At 42.3% G+C, this 22,791-nt stretch overlaps 3 protein-coding genes across 3 annotated transcripts; 2 read left to right on the top strand and 1 right to left on the bottom strand.

The window, feature by feature from the left end:
• Positions 1–67: 67 nt before the first annotated feature.
• Positions 68–4,385, bottom strand: LOC127302960 (B3 domain-containing protein Os03g0620400-like). The gene is made up of 10 exons (XM_051333695.2): positions 4,147–4,385; positions 3,901–3,937; positions 3,652–3,745; positions 3,143–3,557; positions 2,863–3,059; positions 2,344–2,623; positions 1,900–2,108; positions 1,074–1,419; positions 822–976; positions 68–565 (listed from the first exon to the last, which is right to left on the bottom strand). The coding sequence occupies exons 3-10, from the start codon at positions 3,727–3,729 to the stop codon at positions 308–310; spliced, it is 1,938 nt and encodes a 645-aa protein (XP_051189655.1). The 5' UTR covers positions 3,730–3,745; positions 3,901–3,937; positions 4,147–4,385; the 3' UTR covers positions 68–307.
• Positions 4,386–6,800: 2,415 nt separating this feature from the next.
• Positions 6,801–18,163, top strand: LOC127302958 (E3 ubiquitin-protein ligase listerin). Its single transcript, XM_051333693.2, has 15 exons — positions 6,801–7,059; positions 7,195–7,257; positions 7,709–7,786; positions 8,240–8,331; positions 8,758–8,860; positions 9,444–9,596; positions 10,548–11,206; positions 11,295–11,784; positions 11,924–12,411; positions 12,635–13,433; positions 14,366–15,005; positions 15,090–16,162; positions 16,257–16,712; positions 17,394–17,624; positions 17,706–18,163. Exons 1-15 carry the CDS (start codon positions 6,886–6,888, stop codon positions 17,931–17,933), a joined length of 5,727 nt encoding a protein of 1,908 aa, XP_051189653.1. The 5' UTR covers positions 6,801–6,885; the 3' UTR covers positions 17,934–18,163.
• A 924-nt stretch (positions 18,164–19,087) lies between these two features.
• LOC127302957 (uncharacterized) lies at positions 19,088–22,087 on the top strand. The gene is made up of 2 exons (XM_051333692.2): positions 19,088–19,383; positions 21,757–22,087. Exons 1-2 carry the CDS (start codon positions 19,204–19,206, stop codon positions 21,829–21,831), a joined length of 255 nt encoding a protein of 84 aa, XP_051189652.1. The 5' UTR covers positions 19,088–19,203; the 3' UTR covers positions 21,832–22,087.
• The last annotated feature ends 704 nt before the right edge of the window (positions 22,088–22,791 follow it).

Genomic DNA, 22,791 nt, shown 5'->3' with positions numbered 1-22,791 from the left:
ATTCTATAAATACGTGTTTTGGGATCAATCAGCATTCCATTGTGCGCGATATACAGCAAGGCTAGGGTGCAGAAACAAATTACTTGGGCAAAAGACTGTTATCTCCAAACTGTTACACCCATTAACTTGAGCTGATGTTTTGGAGACAAAAGGACCACCAAGAAATAAAAAATGTAAAGCTGCCACACCCATGCATAGTTTTTTCACTCTCCGAGAATTACATAACCATCACCAAAGTACCACCAGAAAAAGAGCAGTCCGTATAAATCATCAGGTCGCCAGCGTTCAGTGTCTCACTGGAAAAGAGCTATCCATGCTGTTCAATGCGAATGATGTGGAATGCCATGGCAAGCCTCTCGTTCTTCACCGGCTCCAGCAGGCAGATATCTCCGGCGTGCAGGCGGTTGTCACCTACGAACTCGTGCCACCCTCCTTCCGGGATCATCCGCCTGTGGCGCATCTTGACATGCCATGCCTTGCTCCGCCCAGCTTGACGGAGCGTCAGGATCTGTTTCCCATCTGGAAGATGTCTATCTGCAGCAGCATTTCCCGTGGTGCCCAAGTCCTTTTTGTTGCAGGTGCAATAGACATGACAACTAATCAATAGCGATGAAAATACATATTGAAGAAATTTCAGCAACTAAATGCATGGATGGATTGTGAAAATTTTAAATCGGAGATTCATGGAATGTGCCATCTACAGCCTTTAAAAAAATCAGGTAATGCACTTCTGATTCAAGAAAATGTACATAAGCAAAGACCTACATGATACTAGCTAGTGTAGTAACTAAGCATCAGGAAACCAAGGTTTCATAACTTACTAGGGCAGTACTCAAGTTGCTTTTATCCATGTACACCACATAAACGGGCGCTGGAGATTGGATGGCCTTGACCTTCTCTGCAACTATCTTCTCCTGTGCCGTGGTTAAACAGCCTAGTACCACGTACCCTGATCTGTTAGAATCATCTGACGGCCCTGCAGATGAGATGTTTCACATCGTTAAACGCTAGCGCACACAACTCACACCAGCACATATTAATGTTGGATTTTAACAGGGAAAATTCAGCGTTACCATCAACTAGCTCGTCCTTAACACAGGATGTTGAGGCTTTCTTATTTGAGCCAGGGACAGCATCTCCACCCTTGGATCTTCTAGTGCTTCTTGCTTTGGGAAGCAGATGCACCATCACCGTGAATCTTCTCCCCTCGCTTTTATTGATCGGTTGAAGGAGGCAGATGTCCTCCTCATGCAGATGATTGTCACGGACAAACTCAAACCACCGCCCATTAAGGACATATCCTCTGTTGTCCGGTCTGACATGGAAATGGGGATGCCACTTCTTCCCTCCCGCGAGTCTAAGTGTGATTGTTTGGCTTTCACTAGGAAAATGTGCATCTGCATAACCCTTTGAAATGACCTGATTATACAGATAAGATAGAAGACAAAAATTACAAGGATGGCGAACTGAGCTAACTGTTCCTGGTTTAAAACATAAAGCAGGGAAACAAAATATTGCTGGTCTTACGATTTGTGTGCTAAACACACTAAATCTGAAATTGCACCAATGCAGGCCACTATGTTTTCTAGAGAACTGTAACAAACAGCTAGAGCAAGACTCTCATCAAATAACAAGCTCTTTTAAGTACACCTGTTGGCTGGTCACAAACTCACAATCGGTTCGAATCAACGTTCTCTTTATGTTGAAGCTTGGAAACAAGACTCAAATAGTACATGGAAATGTGGAATGGAATCGAATAAGAACTTTTTTTTGGTACATAAAACCGCACATGCTAGTGGAATAATCCGGATATGTTAGTGGAACGAAAAAACTATCAGTGGAAAAACTAAATATCGAATAAACAAACAATGCAGTTACCCAGTGCAGAATAGGAGTTACCAAAGTAGCTTGTGGTCCATTGACATTGCTCTTCTTCATTTGAACCACTAGCAAAGGAATTTCAGGTTGAATTTTTGCAACAAGAGCATCTATTCCCACCTCATCTTCTTCATCGAGTTGGCACCTGCTTGGCAAGATATAGCGAACCTCTGAGGAAGTCTCCTGGTCATCCGACCGGATAGATCCATATTCAGATGGACTGTCTTCTCCTATCAAGAGCTCAACAATAAAATCAGGTTTATAAACAAGCATGAGGAAGAAGTAATTGTCTTACAGCATTTCTACTAGCAAAATCTTCAGTGGCTGGGGGTTAATTGCATAGTATCGTACTGAGAGAGAGAGAGAGAGAGAGAGAGAGAGAGAGAGAGAGAGAGAGAGAGAGAGAGAGAGAGAGAGGGAGCTGTTGAAATATAACCGGAATCTACAGTTGTTTCTTGAACTTACCGTGCATTGAGCTGATGTCAGTTCTTCCAGCTTTGTGAAGCAGATGGACCATAAAGGTGAACCTTGTTGACTCAACCTCTGTCATCGGTTGAAAAAGGCAGAGATCGCCCTCCTTTACACGACTGTCACGGACAAATTCACGCAATGAAAGCCTGCCTCCACTTCCATCAGGTCCGGTGAAGAATTTGCATGACCAAGCTTTGCTCTTCCCAGGCAGCTTGAGTGAGATGAATTGAGTTTTATGTGGAAAGTGTGCGCGTGCATAATCCTTGGATATTATCTAATTAAAAAAGGGACAATATATGTGATGGTGTGCATAAGACTGTCACCAAGACTAGTTCATAACATAAACATAATCTCATCTGTAAAGCGAGACATAAATATGCCGTTTAATTGTTTCATAGATATCCTTTAGATGTTCATAACAATTAACAGTATCAAAATAAAGATAGTTAGAGAGGTGTATGTATGTACATGCAATTATCAGTACATACCATACATAATTAAAACCAAACGTACCAGATAGTTGTTCACATTGGTCTTCTTCATCATTACCACAAGCGGAGGGATTTCAGGTCGAAGTTCTGCGACTAAAATATTGATTTCAGCCTCTTGTTCTTCTGTAAGATGGCATCGCCCTGCTAAGACATAATCATTTGAGAGCCCCTGAAAATCATCAGACTCCATAGACTCGCTTTCGGACCCACTATCGTCAGCTGCAAAAAAAGATTCAGGAATAAGAGCTCAACCTGTAGTAACTAAAGGCTATTAACCAACTAATATGAGTACATAATTTAACCTGACAATTCATCAGAAGATGGATATTTTGCTGCAGGCTTCTTTCCTGGTTTTCTACAACATCCATCTGAATCTGAAGCATCATCCGGGGAACTGCTCGATATTTTGGCACAATATGCGCATGGGTTCTCATCATGGGTAGGATTTTTCGTCCCAGCACGGGACGAGATTTTCTCCTCACCATGGGAATCAAATACGGTAACCTTGAAGCAGGACATACCAAGGTGTCGAAACACCAAGAAATAGTTCTCTTGCATCTGATTGGCATCAACAAACGCCTCCCATCCAGACTGTAGGATCATTTTGTTCGTCTTCTTGGCAACTCCAACATCAAATATCTGACTAGTAGGGGCTTCTAGTTTGATGGTCCCAGAGATCTTTCCTCCGAAATGGTCCACGAGGCGGTCTGGTACGGCCTGCAGCGAGCAGCAGCGGTGGAACCAAGGCTCAAAATGAAAAGAATGCAAAATCTACCAAACGGAGGGAGTAAAATAAATTGAGCCAACATACCATGTTGTCTTTGAAGTTACCATGCATCTGCAAGATGAACTTCGCCTTGCTGTTGCAGCACTCGTAGGGATTGCTCATCTCGACCGGAGCCTTCCTGCGAGATACCACTACTGTTTATCATGTGAACCAAATAAGAACCAGAGGTAATAAGAACAGATACCACTGCTGTTTACATGCTTGTCTAGATGGATAGAAACACGCATACAGAAACAGGGATTCGGGATATAAAAGGAGGAAGAAGAAGCTTACTACACGTGGTTCACTCTTCCTGCTGCAACGGATTGAACTGAAATGGCGATACACAGCGCAGAAGCAATGGTTATTTATGAAGGGGAGCGCAGCCCAAAGGTTGCAAAACTTCAAGCGTGAATTTCATGCAGGGTTAATGGTGTATTAATTAACTGTAGAATAGTGGTGCTATTGGATTTACCACGTACGTGTCCGTTACTACTTGATGTCTTGATGAGAAGCACTGTCTGGTGTCTGGGTGTTTACCTTTCCGCATTCCGGGCTCGGCATTTCGTCGAACAACTGGCGGGCAGAGGCGGCGAGCAAGCCCTGCGTGGCTGCGCCCATGGCAGAGGCGGCGGACGCAGTGCTCGAGGTTTCGGGCGGGGAATCCGCGTCACCTGTGCTCGAGGTTTGCAGCCGGGGTGCGGCTGGCACGACCACCTGGGGCGGCTTCGCCGGTGCGGTGCGACAGGGGATGGTGGTGGTGAAGTACGGCTCTGCTGGCTATTGGTTACCGCACCCCTAAACTCCATTTAGATGGTCTTTTAGTACATTTTTGCTATTATTTTTTGTAATGACTTAATTTGAAATGAGATTTCAGTGTTTTTTAAGCCTTTGATCACTATAGCCTCTAGTCCCGAAAGATTTCGAAAATGAGGTGAGTTTCCTTACAATGTTTGCAACCATAATAGCATGACACTAAAAATTGTGTGTGACTTTTAGCCTACTTCTATATTTAAATATGAGCTACACATTATTTCTTCCGATTCTAGTGATTAATTAAATAGCCTAGTTCCAGGCTAGATTGTACTAGGGGAGGGTAATTTCATCTGGTTGTATAAATCGATGTACAAATAAAAGAACAGAGAGTTAAGAAAACCTAAGATGTTAAAAGTACCGAAATTATAGGGAGTGAACACACCCGGATTTTTCAAGTGTACAGTGAATGGTAACTTTTGCTTTTTCGGTGTCACTTGGCAAAGTTGGTAGGGCCCACATTGATATTTCCATGGCAACTCTCACGTGAGAGCGCGCGGGCGTCCTAAAAATAAATATTGTTTTTGTGAAACTTCAAAAGATCCATTGAACTTGTGGTGTACGACCGACTACATGTCAATGTCTTCATTCCGTTATCATGATAATCTAATGCTTGCCAATGCAATTGTTTGTAACTAAATATTGATTTTGCTGAGTTGGTCCTAAAACTGGTTCACCTAAAAGTCGGTGAAGTGGTTAGCGTAAGGTTTTTTTGTGTGTAAAATCGCAGTTCTGGTTGTTGATGGAAAATTAATTACGATGTCGAACACTTTTTAAGTTGTTATGGACGCAAAGAACTATTTAGGCTGCTTTCACGATTGGTAATTTGGTATAGCATTGTTGCACATTGGATATCTCATGATTTTGTTGGGTATACAATTTGCTATATTTTTCTGTCTACTCGAAAGAGCACAAACTAAAAACTACAGAACAAATTTGAATAATCCGAACCAGACGTGCTTTTGCCTAAAATGGAACAAACGTGTTCTTTTGTTTTGAACAATAAGTTGTATTAAGCGGCAGGGATTTTTACAAAGAGGACCCTACAAGAAATAGAAAAAACACATTGATCATCTACTTTTACAAGAAGGGCCTCTAATAAAACTGAGCAAACTCAATCATGTCCTTCTTCTGTGTTGTTGCTCCGATGAGGTCTGAAAACACGGGTTCCGTCGATGACGCTGGAGACTACGCCACTTGGGTCGCCGTCAGCGTGTAGCACCAGGCTGAAACCTAAGATCCTCTGCAATGGCGCACACTGCGGCCTCGAGGACAACAAGACCTTGGTGCCAGCTAGACACCGTAGCGCGGAGTAACCTCTGGTGGTCATAAATCACGTTAGCAAGCTTGTCCTTTGGATGAACTCCATAAATGAGCATCTTTATCTTCTCCCCGAGCCTCCTCCTCTAGCTCCATCTTCCAGCTCACACCTCCATGGTGAGATGGTAGACAAATAGAGAAGAGGGAGGGGATCCGACCTTGACATTTAGATCTGGAGGCTTATCTTCGAGCTTGTTAGATAGGGATGTTGTAGCTCCAATCCTCCCCCTCCAGCTCCAACCACCGAAGCTCCATGGATAGAAGAAGCACCACCGCCAGCCAACCGACGCATCTCGATGGCGCCGTTGATGCATGTAAAATGCATACATGAACTTTGTAGTTTATTGCTACATATTCCCACATATATGCATCTTTTATCCATGTTTTATATTGTTTTTGGGATCTTCCAATGATCCCCTTGGTTATAACTATGCAGAATAGGAAATCTGTGTTTTGTGTTTTACTTCCATGGACATATATGGAGTTTAATGGATTTGATCTTTTTTGAGGATAATATTTCGCGAAGATGAACATTCTGGAGTCTTGGAACTTTGAAAACGGAGGAAGGAAGCCCGAAAGAGGGCAGGTGGCAAGGGCTCCACCCCTGGCCGCGCCACCACCCCTATTTCCCTCCTCGATCGTCTATAGCCGTCCATCCAAAGCCCTACCTAATGGTTTTAACCTAAAAACACTTTTACGAAGGTCCCCCGACGCATCTCAGGAAGGGGGTGGAGCATGCAGGGAGAAGGAGTCTGTCGTTGACTTTCATCCGACGGTGATGCAAGGCACATCTTACAGCTTGCGATCCGCCGATCGGGGGATTTTATCCCGGGGATGCTCATCACTTTCCTTCCAATAAGCAAATAAATAGTCGTTGCATCCTGCACAAATGCATTGCACATCAAGACAAACCTGAAAACGAAGCTACAGGGAGTTCTGCAAAATTTGGAGCATATCTTAAGCCAAAGCTTTGAATTTCCATCGAGTTTCGTAGCACGCACGGACCCGACGAAAACAAACACAAACCGAAGTCACATACACACGGGCCAAAACAGAACAGAACCCCTCTTCTCTCTCTCCCCGCTCTCTCTCTAGCTCCGGCCAAACTCCGGCGGCGCGGCGGCCAACAGAAGGAAGAACCGCCCGATGGGGAAGAGCAGGGGGCGGGCGTCCAGCAGCGGCCTGGCGGCGTCGCTGCTGCCGGAGGCCCAGGGCGCCGTCCCCGTCGTGGGGTTCGGGGGCTACCACGGCGCCTCCCGCGTCGAGCCCGCCGCCTCCTCCTCCTCCGCCGACCCCGACGGCCCGGTCCGCCTGCCGCCCGTACGTCCCCTTCTCCTTCCCTCCCCCATAAACCCTAGCTTGCTGGCCCCCACGTTGCCGTGCTAGGGTTTTGCTTCGCTTCAGATCACCGGGAATCTCAGTCTCATGCCTTGCTGTCTCGCCGATTTTCTCCAGGACGTGGATGCCGAGGTGCTGCAGCACCTGAGGAGGCTGGGAAGGAAGGACCCCACAACCAAGGTCAGTCACCCAGATTTCTCGCCCCAACTCCCGTTCACCCCCCCCCCCCCCCCCCCCCCATCTCTTCCTACCATGGTGCCCCTGCCTTTGCACAGAACTGCAATCTGCTCAATCGTGACTTGCACCTCAAATCTGCTAGCGACTTATTGCCTGCCTACAATTCTATTGTCTATTGTCTAGAGAATAACACGCCATATAATCATAACGTAAACGGGCAATTTAGGCATGCTTGTTCTCTAAACGAAGCGAGGAAGATATGGCTGGTACTGCACTGCACACCAAGTTTTGTTTCCTTTCCAAAAGCATATGCTACCTCAAACCGTCTGGTGCTTCACATCGATTCTTATTAGAGGCGATCATGCCACCACTCTTATTACCCCCGTTGCCTGAATCATGCTATCAAGGTTGATTACTCTCTCGCTCACTTCTCTTTTCGTCTTCAATAATGCAGCTCAAGGCATTATCTACCCTCTCCATGCTCTTTGCGCAAAAGCCTGGCGAGGAAGTCGTGCAAATAGTACCACAATGGGTATTTTCCTCATTCACTCCGCTTGCCCTGTCATAGTAGTAACATTGTATTCCTGTGGCCCTCATCCGAGCATTAAGCGATGCTCTTTTTAGGCCTGAATTCAGTCTTTAGCAACAGCTGTAATGTTTCTGTGGGAATATGCCAGTTGCCATGGTAGTTTGGTTTCCAACACGTAATGTTGTTTCATTCAATTCTTATTAAACATGGCTGTAGGTTAACATCTGCCTCTCTGATCCGTTTAATAAGATCGAGTGTATATGATAATAGTGGATAGAAGGACGGAATGCACCGTTACTTCTTAAGTGTTTTGCTCAAGATTTTGGTGACATGACGATGTTCTTCTGAGTATTTTGTTCCCTTTTTCACGTAGTGATACTTAGATTTATTTCAAGTTATGTTTATGCCATTTCCAGAAAGTGCGTACCTACAATATCTAAATTCTTTATTTTATAGGCATTCGAGTACAAGAGGTTGCTGCTTGACTACAACAGAGACGTCCGTCGTGCTACTAATGATACCATGGCTAGCCTAGTGTCCGCAGTCAAGTATGAACATTTCCTTTCATCAAACTGTTATGCACGTGGTCCGTGCTGTACCGCTTTTATATTAAATTTGCTGTGGCTTTTGGTCCAGTTATTGAAGGCCTTATGCTTATAATTAATTTTACTCCCTCCTTTCCCGAATACTTGATGTTGTTTATTTAAGATGTGTTTCTGTTCTAAATGCTGACACATTGAAGTCCCAGTGCATTCTCCTAAATTTTCCCTTCTATAAGATTTATCCATCTCCACTACATTGTTAATTCTGCTTGAGATATTACTGAAGGGTATTTTGGCCAACGTGTATGAAAAATATGATCACATATATGTGTGTTTACACAAAAGCGACAAAATATCTAGAAACAGAGTAATCGTACTTTGCAAATTCTGTCAATCAATAATGGTCATGCATGTTTCAACTGAAATTTTCAGGAAGGGTCTAGCTCCACATCTCAAGTCTTTGATGGGTCCTTGGTGGTTTTCTCAGTTTGACCCTGCTACTGAGGTTGCACAGGCTGGCCGACGTTCATTTGAGGTGCGTATTATGATTATTCCTTTGTCTGGTTGATGATATTGCCTGCAAGTCATTGTCAACTGGAGCTCCATCTGGATTTTGCATTCATTTTCATCCGGGATGATTTTCTGCTGTAAACTAAAACCCACTAGCTTGGAAGAACTAAAACCTAAAGCCAATCAACTGCAAAATATTTGCCCTTGATGCAGTAGCATTAATTAAGCTCATTTTAAAACATAGTTAGGGCATGTTGGCCTAGTCTGCTGTTCATATAATTTTTCTTAGTTTACTTGTATTTTGCTCTTGAGGAATGTGTTATGTTGGTTTGTTATACTGACCTGTTGATACATAAATAAGTAAATGCTTTCACATTCTTAAAGTGTGATTATATGAGCATAGGTGCTGTGTGCACCATATCATTTGAGATAACTTGCAGATTTTAGAAATTTTAGAACATCTTTGATGTAGTGTGCTGTAACATGTGAACCTGCAAAACCATATAATTAAGACCCGCTGTGGCCTGTGCATAAAAAGCATATAGTCACCTTTAAACCGGTACCCATGCTCGTATGACTTTCTAACTTTTTTTCTTATCTGTTTGTAGGCAGCATTCCCACAATCAGACAGAAGGATGGATGCCTTAATGCTATGTGTGAAGGAGACGTTTCTGTACCTAAATGAGAATCTTAAGTTAACAACACAAGCCTTATCTGACAAGGTTACACCGATGGATGAATTGGAAGATATGCATGAGAGGGTATGCTTTATGGTCTTAACCTGACATGCAATTTTTTCATCAGTTATCTTCATGTTTAACCTGTTTTGTTCTGAATGTAGTCCGATTTAAAGAATCTTAAGCTGCTATATGAATTGATCACTTTTGCAACCTTGCAAAGCAGATTGATTAGTGTGCGTGCAATCTGTTATACAGATAGACCTGTGTGTGTGCTCTTTGTGCTGTGCAAAATGGTTCTTAGATTTGTTATGGCTGGTTTTGTGGTAGTCGATTGTGCTCTGAATTTGTTGCTTGAGTGTATTTAGCATTAGATGCATCATTCACAACTTCTGCTGCTTCCTGTCATTACTACGAATCTATATGCGCGTAGAGACGCTGCACTACTCCACGGTCACCATGAGTGGCTTGCAGCAGGGGAAGGGGGTAACCCAAATTTTACTGCACTTTCTTCCTTGCATGCACGGAGGCATAGAATGCTATTCCTCCAGCCAGACCGAGCAAGGTCTGTGGGAAATCAAAATAAAAAATCCTTTTCCCTGGCAACAAACTGCACCTTGCGATATGGGCCATCGCCCTTGTTGGCAACCCAACTCTAACCGTGTGAATTTGGAGCAATTTGATCTGGTTGGCACACAGGTCCTTGTTTTAGCAAGATTTCAAGGTTCCTTCAAGAGTACGTACTAGGACATATCACTCAGACCGTTGGTTTGTTAGTTTTTTTTTGCTCAGTGTAGCCTCACCGATGCTTATATATTAGAGTGATAGTATTTACATACTTACATTGCGTGCCATACCTTCTTATAAAGGGACTTCACACTATGAAATGAAATAGTCAATAGTTATATAATTTTTTAAGAGCATTCATTATGTTTAGTTGTGGATATAATTATTGTTCTTCACATGACATTTTATCTGTAAATGTCTACTGTGCTTCTAGTACCTGCAATTGACTTTTCTATCTCCCTGTGTTAGGTAATATCATCGTCACTGTTAGCAATGGCAACTCTTATTGACATTTTGTTAGGAGTAAAATTACAAAGTGATGGCGGTGACAGTATGAATACCGAAAGCAAAAGTCATTCAAAAGTTCGATCTGCTACATTGTCTTCTGCTGAAGCTGCACTTTCTATGCATAAATATTTTATTGATTTTCTGAGGTCTAAAAGTGCTGTTATACGGTCGGCTACATATACTCTGCTTACAAGTTATGTCAAATATGTTCCTAATGTTTTCAATGAAGAAGCCATGAAGATACTATCTTCTACTCTGCTTGGTGCCTTCAGTGAGAAGGACCCATTGTGTCACTCTGCTATGTGGGATGCAGTTCTTGTTTTTTCTAGAAGGTTTCCAGAGGCTTGGTCCTATTGCAATATTCAGAAGGTTGTGCTCAATCGGTTTTGGCAGTTCCTACAAAATGGATGCTACGGGTCTAAACAGGCCTCATACCCTCTAATTGTTCAGTTTTTGGATTCTATACCACCTAAAGAAGTTGCTACAGAGCAATTTGCTTTCGAATTCTTAAAACATCTTTGGGCTGGTAGAAACCAGAGGCAGTTATCAGCTGCTGACAGTTTGGCTTTCTTTACTGCCTTCAAACAGAGTTTTTTGTGGTTTCTTAAAAATGCGCCGAGGTATCCTTTTCAATTTTCACTGGTTTATCAAATTTTGATTTCATTTTTTGTATGTTCTCCAGTTCCTTAATAATTACCCTTTTTTCAGAAATTCTGTAGGAGATTCTTCAGACTATATTCGCAACAGACTTATAACCAATGTTCTTGTCAAAATGGTTTGGCAAGATTACCTTCAATTATCATTATCAAAAAACATGGATGTAGTTCCCAGTTTGTTGTCTCAAGAAGCAGCTACTGATGATCAACAGCTATCTCATAAAAAGTCATTGTTGGCAGCCAATGTGCGCCACCCTATTTACTATTATCAGGATTTGGGGAAATGTATCGCTGAAATATTGGATGACATTTCGGTTACTGAAAGGCATTTGTTGGAAACTGCTTGTGAGTCTCTGTTGAGGGACTATTTGGACATAGTTCAGCAAGGGGAGAAGCTATCAAAATTTCAGGATCACGTCAACCAACTTGTATCTTTCTTTCGTTCTTTAGATATACTCGTTGTACAGAATGGCAGGACATGGCCGCTGGAAAACTTAGCAAGACCACTGGTTGAACGTTCTCTGCCAGCTATTAAGTCAATGGTAAGCTAGGCCACATAATTCATCCATCTTATGTTGACTCTTGTTTATTTCATTTCGGGGTATTTGTTTATGATATATCATACCAACATGCAAATTTGGCAAATTAACTTGATTCAAGTTTTTTTTTGATTTGATGCAGGACTCCCCAAGTCTTGTTGAACTCCTTTTAGTTTTGGTTGAAATATTCGGGCCTGCCCCCCTGTTCTTGAAGAGTTCTGAGATAAATGATGATAAATCATATGTTGAGCCTTATCTGAGTTTATTCGATGCTGATTTTGTCCCTTGGTGCTTGGATGGGAAGTATAGCACCTGCAGCTCAAAGATTGATTTATTGCTGTCTTTAATTCAAGAAGAGTGCTTCTTTGACCAGTGGTGTTTGATCATCAAACATACTAGAGCTAAACAAAAGCAATCTGTCGATCATAAAATCTCACACACTAAAGGCCAATTTGAACTGCTCACACTTATACTTCAAAAAGTCAGAGAAAGAATTGCTGGTGGAAAGATGAAAAATTTGCAGAGAAGTGGTTCCCTGCCAGAACATTGGCGACATGATCTATTGGATTCTGTTGCAGTTTCTGTCTTCTGTGATCTGCCTGCTACAGATTCTCATGTACATTTTCTATGGTATGCACGTCTAACTTTATCTGCTCTATCATATGTTTTCTTGTTTGCTCACACATTCCGTGGACTAGTTGTTTCTTCAAATTTCTATCGAAAGTATAAGTGACGTGGGCTTACTAGCCAATAGTTATAGTTCATTTTGATTACCCAATAGTTGAAACTGTTCCTTGAAATACATAGCTGATGTGGGCTTGACTTGAACTTTATGATATATGTGAAATTGTAGTGCTGCACTTGGTGGCTCCAGTCAAGATGATCAAATTTGTTTTCTTTCTGCTGAGGCTGTTTGCAAAATTCGTGGATCCATTTTGAAGTCTTTGGCATCGGTACTCATCACATCAACTTTTGAGTGGACAAAGTCTTCACGTTTTCTGTTGTTGCCCATGGAACATGAGCATTCCAAGATTCTAGGGGAACAGTCCTTGTCAGCAAACCTTGAGATAGCTCAGCTTGCTTTTCAAGTTCTCGAGCGTAGCTTGTTTGCCCTAAAGACACATGAGGAAGATTCTGTTTTTTCTCATATTCTGTCTGCTCTGTTCATCATCGAATGGGAATGCAGCATGGCTTTAGTTCTTGCAGAAGAGAGTGATTTGAAAGGTCATAAGGAAGAAATCAATGTTGAGGCTTTGATGTGCAATACTTCAGATGATCATTTGGATGAGACGGTACATCTGAAGGCTAACCTTGCAGAACGTATACATGCTTTTCGCCAAAGCTTAATTCCATCCTTTTGGAATGACCTTCATTCAGGCACTTTGAATAGGCTGGTGAATATTCTAGCTCAGTCTGTCAGGTATGCTGTATTTGACACGGTAGACTTGCCTATTGATAGGACAGCAGTCTTATGTTCTGAGTGGGTGGTGGACATGTTGAGACTCATTTGTCTTGATCACATAAAGTTGCAAAGCTTTTTTGATGCTTTGTTATCTGAGGGAGAATATTGGCCGCTCTGGGTGAAACCTTCTTTACAGAATGGCCATGCATCAGTGAAGATCCAACGCGAGCCGCTTACAACAGATGGAACTGTAAGAATCTGTTTCTTTTTACCTCCATCCCACCAGCACTAGTGCATATTTCTGTTTGCACACTTATTACTAGCCATGCTCCAGTTCTCATCTACAATAGCATGCTCTCTCTCTCATTTAAATATCTTCTGTTCTAAGAATTGCATTTCTGTGCATTAACCAGAAATAGCACTTACCTATTTAGAATTGTTTAGCCAGGAAATATTCTAGTTGGTATGTACTCCCTCCATCCTAAAATATAAGGCGTATAAGTTTAGTCAAAAGTCAAACCCAACTAAGTTTGACCAAATATTTACGAAAAAATATAAACATTGACAATATTGAATAAACATATTGTGAAAATATACTTTATGGTGAATCTATTGATACTGATTTAGTATTCTAGATGTTCAGATGTTTTTGTATAAACTTGGTCAAACTTAGAAGATGCTGACTTCTATAAGTAAACTTATACGCCTTATATTTTGGGATGGAGGGAGTAATAACTATTTGTGGCTCCGGATGCCTGAGTTGTGAAATTCCGTTTAACAATATATATCATGCCTGACACCATGCGGGGCTGTGCGCAGGGCTAGGCCAGAGATGGCAGGATGAGTCTTAGCCTCATTATCTTTTCCTTCCTTAATTAATTGCAACATGTTCAGAAAATACAAAACGAACCCACACAAAATTTGACTGAACGAATACATAATTAAATATTCTTATGCAGAATATAAAAGCTTGAATAAAAAATTCATAATAAAATAAAACAGTATAAGTTTGCTTGCCATGTCACAGGCTCACAGCTACATTTCAGGAGCTGGGGCTGTGATACAGTAGTATTGACAGAAGAATTGCACAAAATTTGTGAAGAATTGGCCATTACTATACTGTTGCATTACTATTGTGCAAAGAAATAAATGCGCTTAACATTGTTAATTCTTTTGATGCAGGAACTTAAACATCAGCGGTTCGTTGCTTTTGTTGACAAGCTTGTCCTAAACCTCAGCTTTGGTGAAGTGATTTTAGCACCTCTTTCTTCCTTCTCTAGAGCATGGGTTGCTGCAGAGATGATTTGCACTTGGAACTGGAAAGGAGGAAGTGCATTTAGCACATTCTTACCTTCTCTTGTTCAGTACATGAAAACAGAGCCAGGTCTTGAGGTCAGCTTCGTGTCCCTGTTGCTTGACACATTGCTAGAAGGGGCCCTTATGCACGAGAGTAGTGACTGGGCACTGTTCAATTCTTGGCACCTCTCTGACAGTGAGATTGAGAAAATTCAAGACCGTTTTCTGCGTTCTCTTGTGGCTTTGTTATTTACTGCTTACACCAAGGAATCTGTTTTGAGAGAATCCGATGCACATGTACTTTTTGAACAGCTACGGAGTAGTCTTTTTATTGGTTCAGCAGTAAATAGAAAATGTTTAAGGACTCTTCCCTTTGTCATGAGTACAATCATCAAGCCCTTGACAGAAAAAGTGAGATTGAATGAAGCTTCTCCGTGCACTGATTTGTTGGGGAAAAGCATATTGAGTTGGCTTGAGGAAGCCATCTCTTGTTTGTCATCGAGCCCAAGGGAAGTAGCACAACAAGGTAGGCTGCATTCTAATTCTTACAAATTATACTACTATAATTTGCTTTTACAATCAGATAATATGCCATCTGTTACCTTGTCAGATATCGAGGATTGGATGCAAGTGGTGTTATCTTGCTTCCCATTGAAGATAACAGGAGGAACATCAAAACTGATAGTTAAGTTTGAACGTGAGATCAGCGATGCAGAAACATCATTACTGCTTACTTTGTTTTCGAGGTACCAGACTTTCTATGGTAGCGCAGATCCATCTCTGTCCTCTAGGGAAACTATCCTATCAAAAACTGTTGAACTTTTGGGAGTGAAACTAACAGCAGTTATGGTTGGTTATTGCTGGACAAAACTTGGTGAAACTGATTGGTGTTTTGTGTTCCGTATTCTACGTAAGTGGATAGAATCGTCTGTATTACTTGTTGAAGAAATGACAGACAACATCAATGATGCTGCGGTAAACCAGACATCCGCTCAAGATATCTTGGAGAAGCTTAAATTGATAGCTTGCACTATGGAAGACCTAACATTTACTTTTGCTGAATCCGCTTTGGTTACACTGTGCCACCTCAACCTTGTTGACAATCTCCATGAAACGGATAATTCCCCAAATCTGCAGCTTATTAGGTCAGGGGAGTATGCAGAGAGTAATGACAAGATGATGGAGAATATCCTCCGTTTGTTCTTGGCTTCTGGTGTTTCAGAAGCAATTGCGGGATCGTGTAGTGAAGAGGCTTCATCCATCATAGCTTCAAGTCGTGTGGATCATCTGCATTTCTGGGAGCTAGTGGCATCATTCATCATCGATGCTTCACCACAGATTAGAAGATCTGCACTGGACTCCATGAAACTGTGGGGGCTTACCAAGGAATCCGTCAGTGGACTATATTCAATTCTTTTCTCCTCAGAGCCAATATCTCATCTACAGTTTGCAGCATACTCTCTACTTATGTCTGAGCCGCTCTGTCAACTTTCATTAGTCAAAGGGTCATCTGTAGGAGAAATAGGAGAAATCCCTTCGTCATCTCAGGAGTCTGAAATGGGTCAAAATATTGAGTCGATACCAGATTCTGAGAAGGCCCTATACCTCAGAGATGAATTAACGGCCTTGATTGAGATGCCTACTTCTGAACTGGTCAAAACGGATCTGGTTGCTCTAGAAAGGGTAGAATATAATTGTGATTTAAATTTAGCTATATCTCATTTCAGCTGTATTTCTTAGTTTATGTGCTAATCTCCCTGTTTTTTTCACTCACTAGGTTAATGTCTTTGTTGCCTGGGCATTGGTGTTGTCTCACCTGCAGTTACTGCCATTATCATCCGCTACCAGGGAAAAAGTACTTCAGTATGTACAAGATAAGATTAGTCCGAGCATATTGGATTGCATTTTCCAGCATATCCCATTAAAGACTGCTGCACCTAGCGGGAAGAAAAAAGATGTTGAACTCATGCCTGAAGCAAGAGCTGCTGCCGAAGCTTCTAAGGGTGCCATCACTACATGTTCACTGCTGCCATATGTGGAATCTCTTTGGCCTGTTGGGGTTTTGCAAATGGCCTCACTTGCAGGGTCATTGTATGGGATGATGATTAGACTACTGCCTTCCTATGTACGCACATGGTTTACTAGCTTGAGAGATCGTTCGCTGTCCTACTCAATCGAGTCCTTCACTAGAGCATGGTGCAGTCCTCCTCTGCTACTAGACGAGTTCTCTCAGGTATGGCATGATATTTTTGGCTTTACGTTTTCTTGTTGGCCTTGCTTTATTAATTGTCAAAATACTCTGCTGCATAAATTTATCGGCCACTCCTCAGCCCTGATTTTAGAACACTTTTACCCACAAAACATAGGTGTTCACCGATAATCTTTGGGGTTTAGTAGCACTAGTAAGAGGCACATGCCTTCAACATATAGTAAGCATTGTAGTGTGAAAATAGTAACTGAAGGGAAGTAAAATAAGGTGGTATGTGCTTATATGAAGATTGGACAGAGAATTGAATTTGGTTCCTGAGATCTGTGGGCAGGTATTCAGTCACACTTTGATTCATGTAACTCTGAATGGTGTTTGTTTACGTCATTGAGTAGTCATAATATCTTTTCAAGATGTTCAAGTCAATATACAATTTGGTATGAAGTACACTGACAAAGAGGATTTGCAATTTATAGTAAAATCCTTTAAAAAATCCTCATCTTTCCCTTGGAATATCAGGGTTCACTCATGTGTTCTGAGGCTCTGTATCTGGTGCACACCATTCAGAAAACTCTTATTCTAAAAACATCTAGTTCCGTGTAACTAAAAATCATAGTGAATAATATCTGCGCTACTAACACGCGAGGACTCATTTCTTTATAAACAACAATTTGTCTGCCCATAACAATGATTTGTCTCACATTGCAGGTTAAGGAATCTATTTATGTTGATGAAACTTTCTCAGTTAGCGTGAACCGATCGGCTTACGAAATCATTGCTACATACAAGAAGGAAGAAACAGGTATCGATCTTGTCATACGTCTTCCGAGCTGCTACCCTCTGCGGCATGTTGATGTAGAGTGCACGAGAAGCCTGGGTATCAGCGAAGTGAAGTGCAGGAAATGGCTGCTCTCTCTGACATCATTTGTCCGCAACCAGGTAAACATCACAAAGAAGCGGAAAGAAAATGTTAAATGCCATTGTTGATGATGACGTACCTGAGTGTGTTTGTCAATGCAGAACGGCGCGATCGCGGAGGCGATCCGGACGTGGAAGAGCAACTTCGACAAGGAGTTTGAGGGCATCGAGGAGTGCCCGATCTGCTACAGCATCCTCCACACGAGCAACCACAGCTTGCCGCGGCTGGCGTGCAAGACGTGCAGGCACAAGTTCCACGGCGCCTGCCTCTACAAGTGGTTCTCGACCTCCAACAAGTCGACGTGCCCGCTGTGCCAGACCCCTTTTTAGAAATGATGATCTGTTAGGAATCACTTACGGATTACTTTGCTGAGAGAGGAGTATATCGATAGGTGTATATTCCCTAGGATACTTGTTTTGTGCTGTGTGTTTACAAGTTGAGTTAGCTGGGGGATGAATGAACCTAGTCAGTTTTGGAACCCAACCTCACGGTTGCGTAAGCATCAACTGCAATATTGTAGCTCTTGTATGGCGGTAATTTTGTTTCGCACTTGGGATCATACATTGCTTTCGAATTGATCATTGCATCGGAAACAGAGTAAATGTCTCAGCTGCGATATCATGCTTTTGTTTTGAACGCTGTTGCGTCTGTTCAATTCACTGAACGACACTTGTGTATATGTTTGAACTCTTTGGTCCACGTATTTAGGTTGATGGCAATGCTCTTGTTGGAGGCATTGTTTTGAGAGTGGGGACTATCTTCAGGGAGAAATCCTAAGACCTTTGGTCGGGTGACGACGGCGCTGGTGCACTGTTTCCTTCTTGGAGGCGTCGCTTTTGGAGTGTTTGTATTTCAGGTGTTGTCACGGTGGTGGTTGTATTGCTGTTGCTAGGTGTAGAAGGCTGTAGCGGGATTTTTATTTCTTAGTTTTCTTTTCTTTTTTTTGACTGTGTGCATCCGTACTGCCATTAGGGTGGGGCGTTGTTGCAGAGGCTGGGTGTAATTGATATCTTTTGATATTAATATATTCCCTTTATCGAAAAAACGTATTTAGGTTGAATGGTACTCCAGCTCCCTGATTCTTTTTTTACATTATATGATTAGATTCAACTTAATTCAATTTCATATCTGGAGACCTTAAAATTGCTGCTCACTTGTTGCTGTACTTTGCTTTTGATGAATATAAATCTACTGTTCATTTTTATTTTTGCGAATAGTCAGATTTTTGCGATTACTCTACTGACCAGAAGTAGAGAAATGTCGGATCTGAGTATCAGGATAGTCCTGGCAGTTCATTCTCATACGAATTCACAGAAACTCTATCCCTCAGATTCACATTGTTTTCTTCTTTGGATTCGTGCACTCAGTTTCATTATGTTTCTCTACTAATTCATCGAAGTTTAAAAAGTTCAACCACACCAGTTCCGAAACGTAGAGGCAGTAATTATCTCAGTTAACAGGGTGTATGATGCAAAAAAACGCCGTCCACCTACAATCCCCACTCCTCTAAGCACAGCAGCAAGGTCAGGCTGAGACCCGCACCCGCGACCCGGATCTGGCCGAACCGAATCCCGACGAGCATTCGCACCGGCGGCGGAGATGGGCGGCGACCATGGCGGCCACGGCGCCGGAGGGGGCGGCGACTTCCGGCAGAAGGTGTGGAGCATGACGGGCGGGCCCAACTGCCGGCCCGTCCACTGGCGCCGCAACACCGCCATCGCCATGCTCGGCGTCTTCCTCGTCTGCATCCCCATCGCCATGAAATCCGCCGAGCTAGAGGTACCTCTCCGCCTACCCCCCGCTGCCCGAACCCCACCAAACCCTAGTCATCCCCCCCGATGGTTCTGACCTGGCCATAATCTAATCGGGAGACAAGATCTGCCCCTGTGGAGAACTCGGCTCTGCATTTCGGTAGCAGGGACAGGTAGAAATGTGGAAGTGATGTCTAGCAGGTGCTTCTGCTCTGCGTTGAGCTGCAGAAATCTGTTGATCCTAGGTAGGGGACTTAGTGCCGGATTTGACATGCATTTCCTGGATGCTAGGATATGATGATGATGTTTACTACGCTACTGCTACTCTGGTCCGTGTGGCAGCAACGCTTATTTAGTTTAGTTGGTAGTATTCAACTGCGCAGAAGTTCTCACAACTGAGCATGCACGCTTTCGGTTATGCGCTGAAACCTTATAGCGGGACTTGATATACAGTGTGTGATAACCAGTGCGTGTGCTGATTAAGATGTGTATTTCTCACATGCTAGACAATTTAGAGGTCGGCCGAATTCGTCGATGTCACTGATATCAAGGTTCAAAAATGCGTAAGTGCTAAGCGAGCGGTGAGGCACCACTCAGAGGAATTGAAGATTAAGCGCGGCTTAAGTGTTCTGTAGTACGGACAGAAAACAGGGAAGGAATTGTGGGCATCTAGGAACAGAGAAGTAGAGGAGAGCGGTGCTTGTTCCAAGGAAGCAGAGGTGGCAGAGGCAGGGAGAGTGGTACCTCTCCGCCCCCCAATATCGTCCTCTACCATTCGCCGATGCCCCGACCCCCCAACCCTAGTTGTCGCCCAAAGGTTCTGAGCTGACTCTGGTTCTAATCGGGAGACGAGATCTGTGTGCCTGCGGCAGTTTTGGCGAACGTGTCAGGGGTGCTTGGTATAGAGATTTATATATGGCTAGGTAGCAGCGAGCGAATTGTACAACTGATGGCATTCTTCCCTGCATTTAGCTGCAGAAATCGATGGGTTGAGCGCGTCTGGTTTGATGCAAGGTATGGGTTCAAGCGCGGGGTATGAAATGCATTTCCTGGATGCTAATGTTACTCTACTGCTTGTAGCAGCCGTGCTTATTCAGTTGGTAGTATAACTGTATAAACATTTGAAGTGCACACAAATGCTAATATGCGCGTACGGTGATTAAGATGGGTCTTTCTCACATGTTAAGGAAAACTGAGGTTGGCCAAATTTGTCGTTGTTGCTTCTGTAAAATCAACTCGATGGCATATCATGTGCCATAAATTACTGCACACAGATGCTCATAGCTGCACATGCGCCTTCGGTAATGCGCTGAAACTCTCTAATGAAACTCTGCGTGCAGTGCATGATCACTGGTGGGTAAAATGTTTCTGTATGGTAATTAAGATGGGTCTTTCTCACATGTTGGGCAAATTTTGAGGTTGACCAAATTTGTCGTTGTTACTTTACTTCTATAAAATCATGTACATTTCTCAGTAACGGTACAAGGTTCAGTAGAAACGGACCAACTTTCTCTTCTTTGATCCCAGTGATAATCCTGCTCCTGTAACGGCTTAGATTTATTCTCGTGATCGTAACTAGTCGGATATAATGAGAAGACCAACTTCCTCTTCTTTGATCCCAGTGATAATCCTTCTCCTGTAACGGCTTAGATTTATTCTCGTGATCGTAACTAGTCGGATATAATGAGAATCAGGGGTTGCCCTTTTTACAGTAATCGAGCATTCAGAGCTGACCTTGCCTATTGGGCCAAGATGCCTGGTGGCTGTGGCTTACAGGTCTTTTACAGGCTTCATGTGACCATCTGACTTTTTCAAATAAACTGGATGACGCACATGATACATTGTATTGCTGATTGCTTACTAGACTTAGCATTTATCTGGCTTCCCAAGTAGATGTGAGCTAGTCCTAATGTTCTGTGTTAGAAATTGCTAGAAACCTGGTAGTTAAACTCATCTTAGTCAAAATTATTATGTTTCAACCTCTTTGCATAGACTGCTAGATGTTTTTTTTGGACAGCTGGCTGCCATGGTACACTAATGGTTTAATGAAATATTCTCTCTTCTGAAATAAGTGACTCATTTTTTTTAAAAGATATGGATGTATCTACACATTGAAATCGTCTAGATACACCCGTATCTAGACAAAACTGAGCCACTTATTTTAGAACAGAGGTAGTATTATATGAACTAAATATATCTGATTTTCCTCAAATCTTAAAGCAGGAAAAAGTTCTTACTAAGTTTCCCACTTTCTCTTTCTTTAAAACTGATCTCCCCTATATCAACCTTCATTTGGAAGACATGTTGAACCACAATTTCCATAGGGTTATGTTATAATTATACCTGATTTACTTGTTTGTTGTGTAAGAAAGTGCTGACCAATGCTAATATTTGTGTGCAGCAACGCCCGCATCACCCAGTCCGGCCGATCCCGTCTCAACTATGGTGCAAAAACTTCGGCAAGAAGGAGTACTGAAGGATACACCGACTTGGACGGAGTTCTGTCTTTTACCTCTTTTTGTCATAATCAATGTGTGCTCAGCAGTGAACTCTGGAAGAAGTATGCTACCATGAGCTTATATGCTAGATGTGCTATGTAACTCTTCCGACTTTTATTATCACATACAAGAAGTGTCTGTTTGTGATTCAAATAAACTCGTGAAGCATAAGTCTCAATGGATTCACTTTCGGCTCTAATTCTACGGATATAGAAACTATGGGTTGTCCTTTCAGTATCCTGTTGTGTTTGAATGTTACCGGTTTCTTGCATTCTGAAGTTAAAGCTTTGGTTCATTTGAAATATCTGTTCACAGTGGTCTCTTGGAAGACGATAATTATTGAAAATATGTTTGATCCTATTACGAGGTGTTTGGTGTGAGTTGTAATTTGGTGCTATTTTGGTCGCTTTCGTTGTTGGTGTTTTTGGTTGTAATCCCATTTCAGTGCTTTCTAAAGGATGCACACTTTGGTGTGTGTTGGAGAAAATGAAAAATGTAGTACCATCTATGTGCTTGACTTGTAGGAACAGAACCTATAGGAACTAATCCTATAGGATAAAATTCCTATATGAAATTTTAGAAATTTTAGTGTAAATCCTATAGAAGGAAAAAATTACTAGCTATTGTATCTCATGAAAAGTTTATACTTTTGCAGAATTTAAATTTGCATAACATCTCAATTCTATGTTTTTCCTATTTCTATGCATCAAAAGACCCCTTTGTAAAAACAAAATGTGAAGCGCAGGTTCAGATCAATCATAGGAGTACTATTGTTGACCGAATCTATTTAATTCAGCTCGGAGCAAGCCTTGGCGCTTAGAGCAAGTTCAATAGTATGTTCGATAGTATAGCTAACAGGTGACTATAATCAAAATGTTATGTCATCTATAGCCAACATACAACTAGCATGTACAATAAAACATGGGCCATATGTTGAT

The sequence above is a fragment of the Lolium perenne genome, chromosome 5, assembly GCF_019359855.2.
Source record: "Lolium perenne isolate Kyuss_39 chromosome 5, Kyuss_2.0, whole genome shotgun sequence".
Taxonomy (NCBI): Eukaryota; Viridiplantae; Streptophyta; class Magnoliopsida; order Poales; family Poaceae; genus Lolium; species Lolium perenne.
This window is presented reverse-complemented; position numbering and strand designations above follow the sequence as displayed.

What these genes read in the sequence shown, in the direction of transcription:
- LOC127302960 (XM_051333695.2), bottom strand. Translation starts at nt 3,729, where the DNA reads ATGAGCAATCCCTACGAGTGCTGCAACAGCAAGGCGAAGTTCATCTTG. An exon ending in ATCTTCTGATGAATTGTCAG is followed by an intron (nt 3,060 to 3,142) that starts GTTAAATTATGT and finishes CTTTTTTTGCAG; the next exon opens with CTGACGATAGTGGGTCCGAA. An exon ending in ATGGACCACAAGCTACTTTG is followed by an intron (nt 1,420 to 1,899) that starts GTAACTCCTATT and finishes CTGTATAATCAG; the next exon opens with GTCATTTCAAAGGGTTATGC.
- LOC127302958 (XM_051333693.2), top strand. Translation starts at nt 6,886, where the DNA reads ATGGGGAAGAGCAGGGGGCGGGCGTCCAGCAGCGGCCTGGCGGCGTCG. An exon ending in TGCAAATAGTACCACAATGG is followed by an intron (nt 7,787 to 8,239) that starts GTATTTTCCTCA and finishes TTTATTTTATAG; the next exon opens with GCATTCGAGTACAAGAGGTT. An exon ending in TGGAAGATATGCATGAGAGG is followed by an intron (nt 9,597 to 10,547) that starts GTATGCTTTATG and finishes TCCCTGTGTTAG; the next exon opens with GTAATATCATCGTCACTGTT.
- LOC127302957 (XM_051333692.2), top strand. Translation starts at nt 19,204, where the DNA reads ATGGGCGGCGACCATGGCGGCCACGGCGCCGGAGGGGGCGGCGACTTC. An exon ending in TGAAATCCGCCGAGCTAGAG is followed by an intron (nt 19,384 to 21,756) that starts GTACCTCTCCGC and finishes ATTTGTGTGCAG; the next exon opens with CAACGCCCGCATCACCCAGT.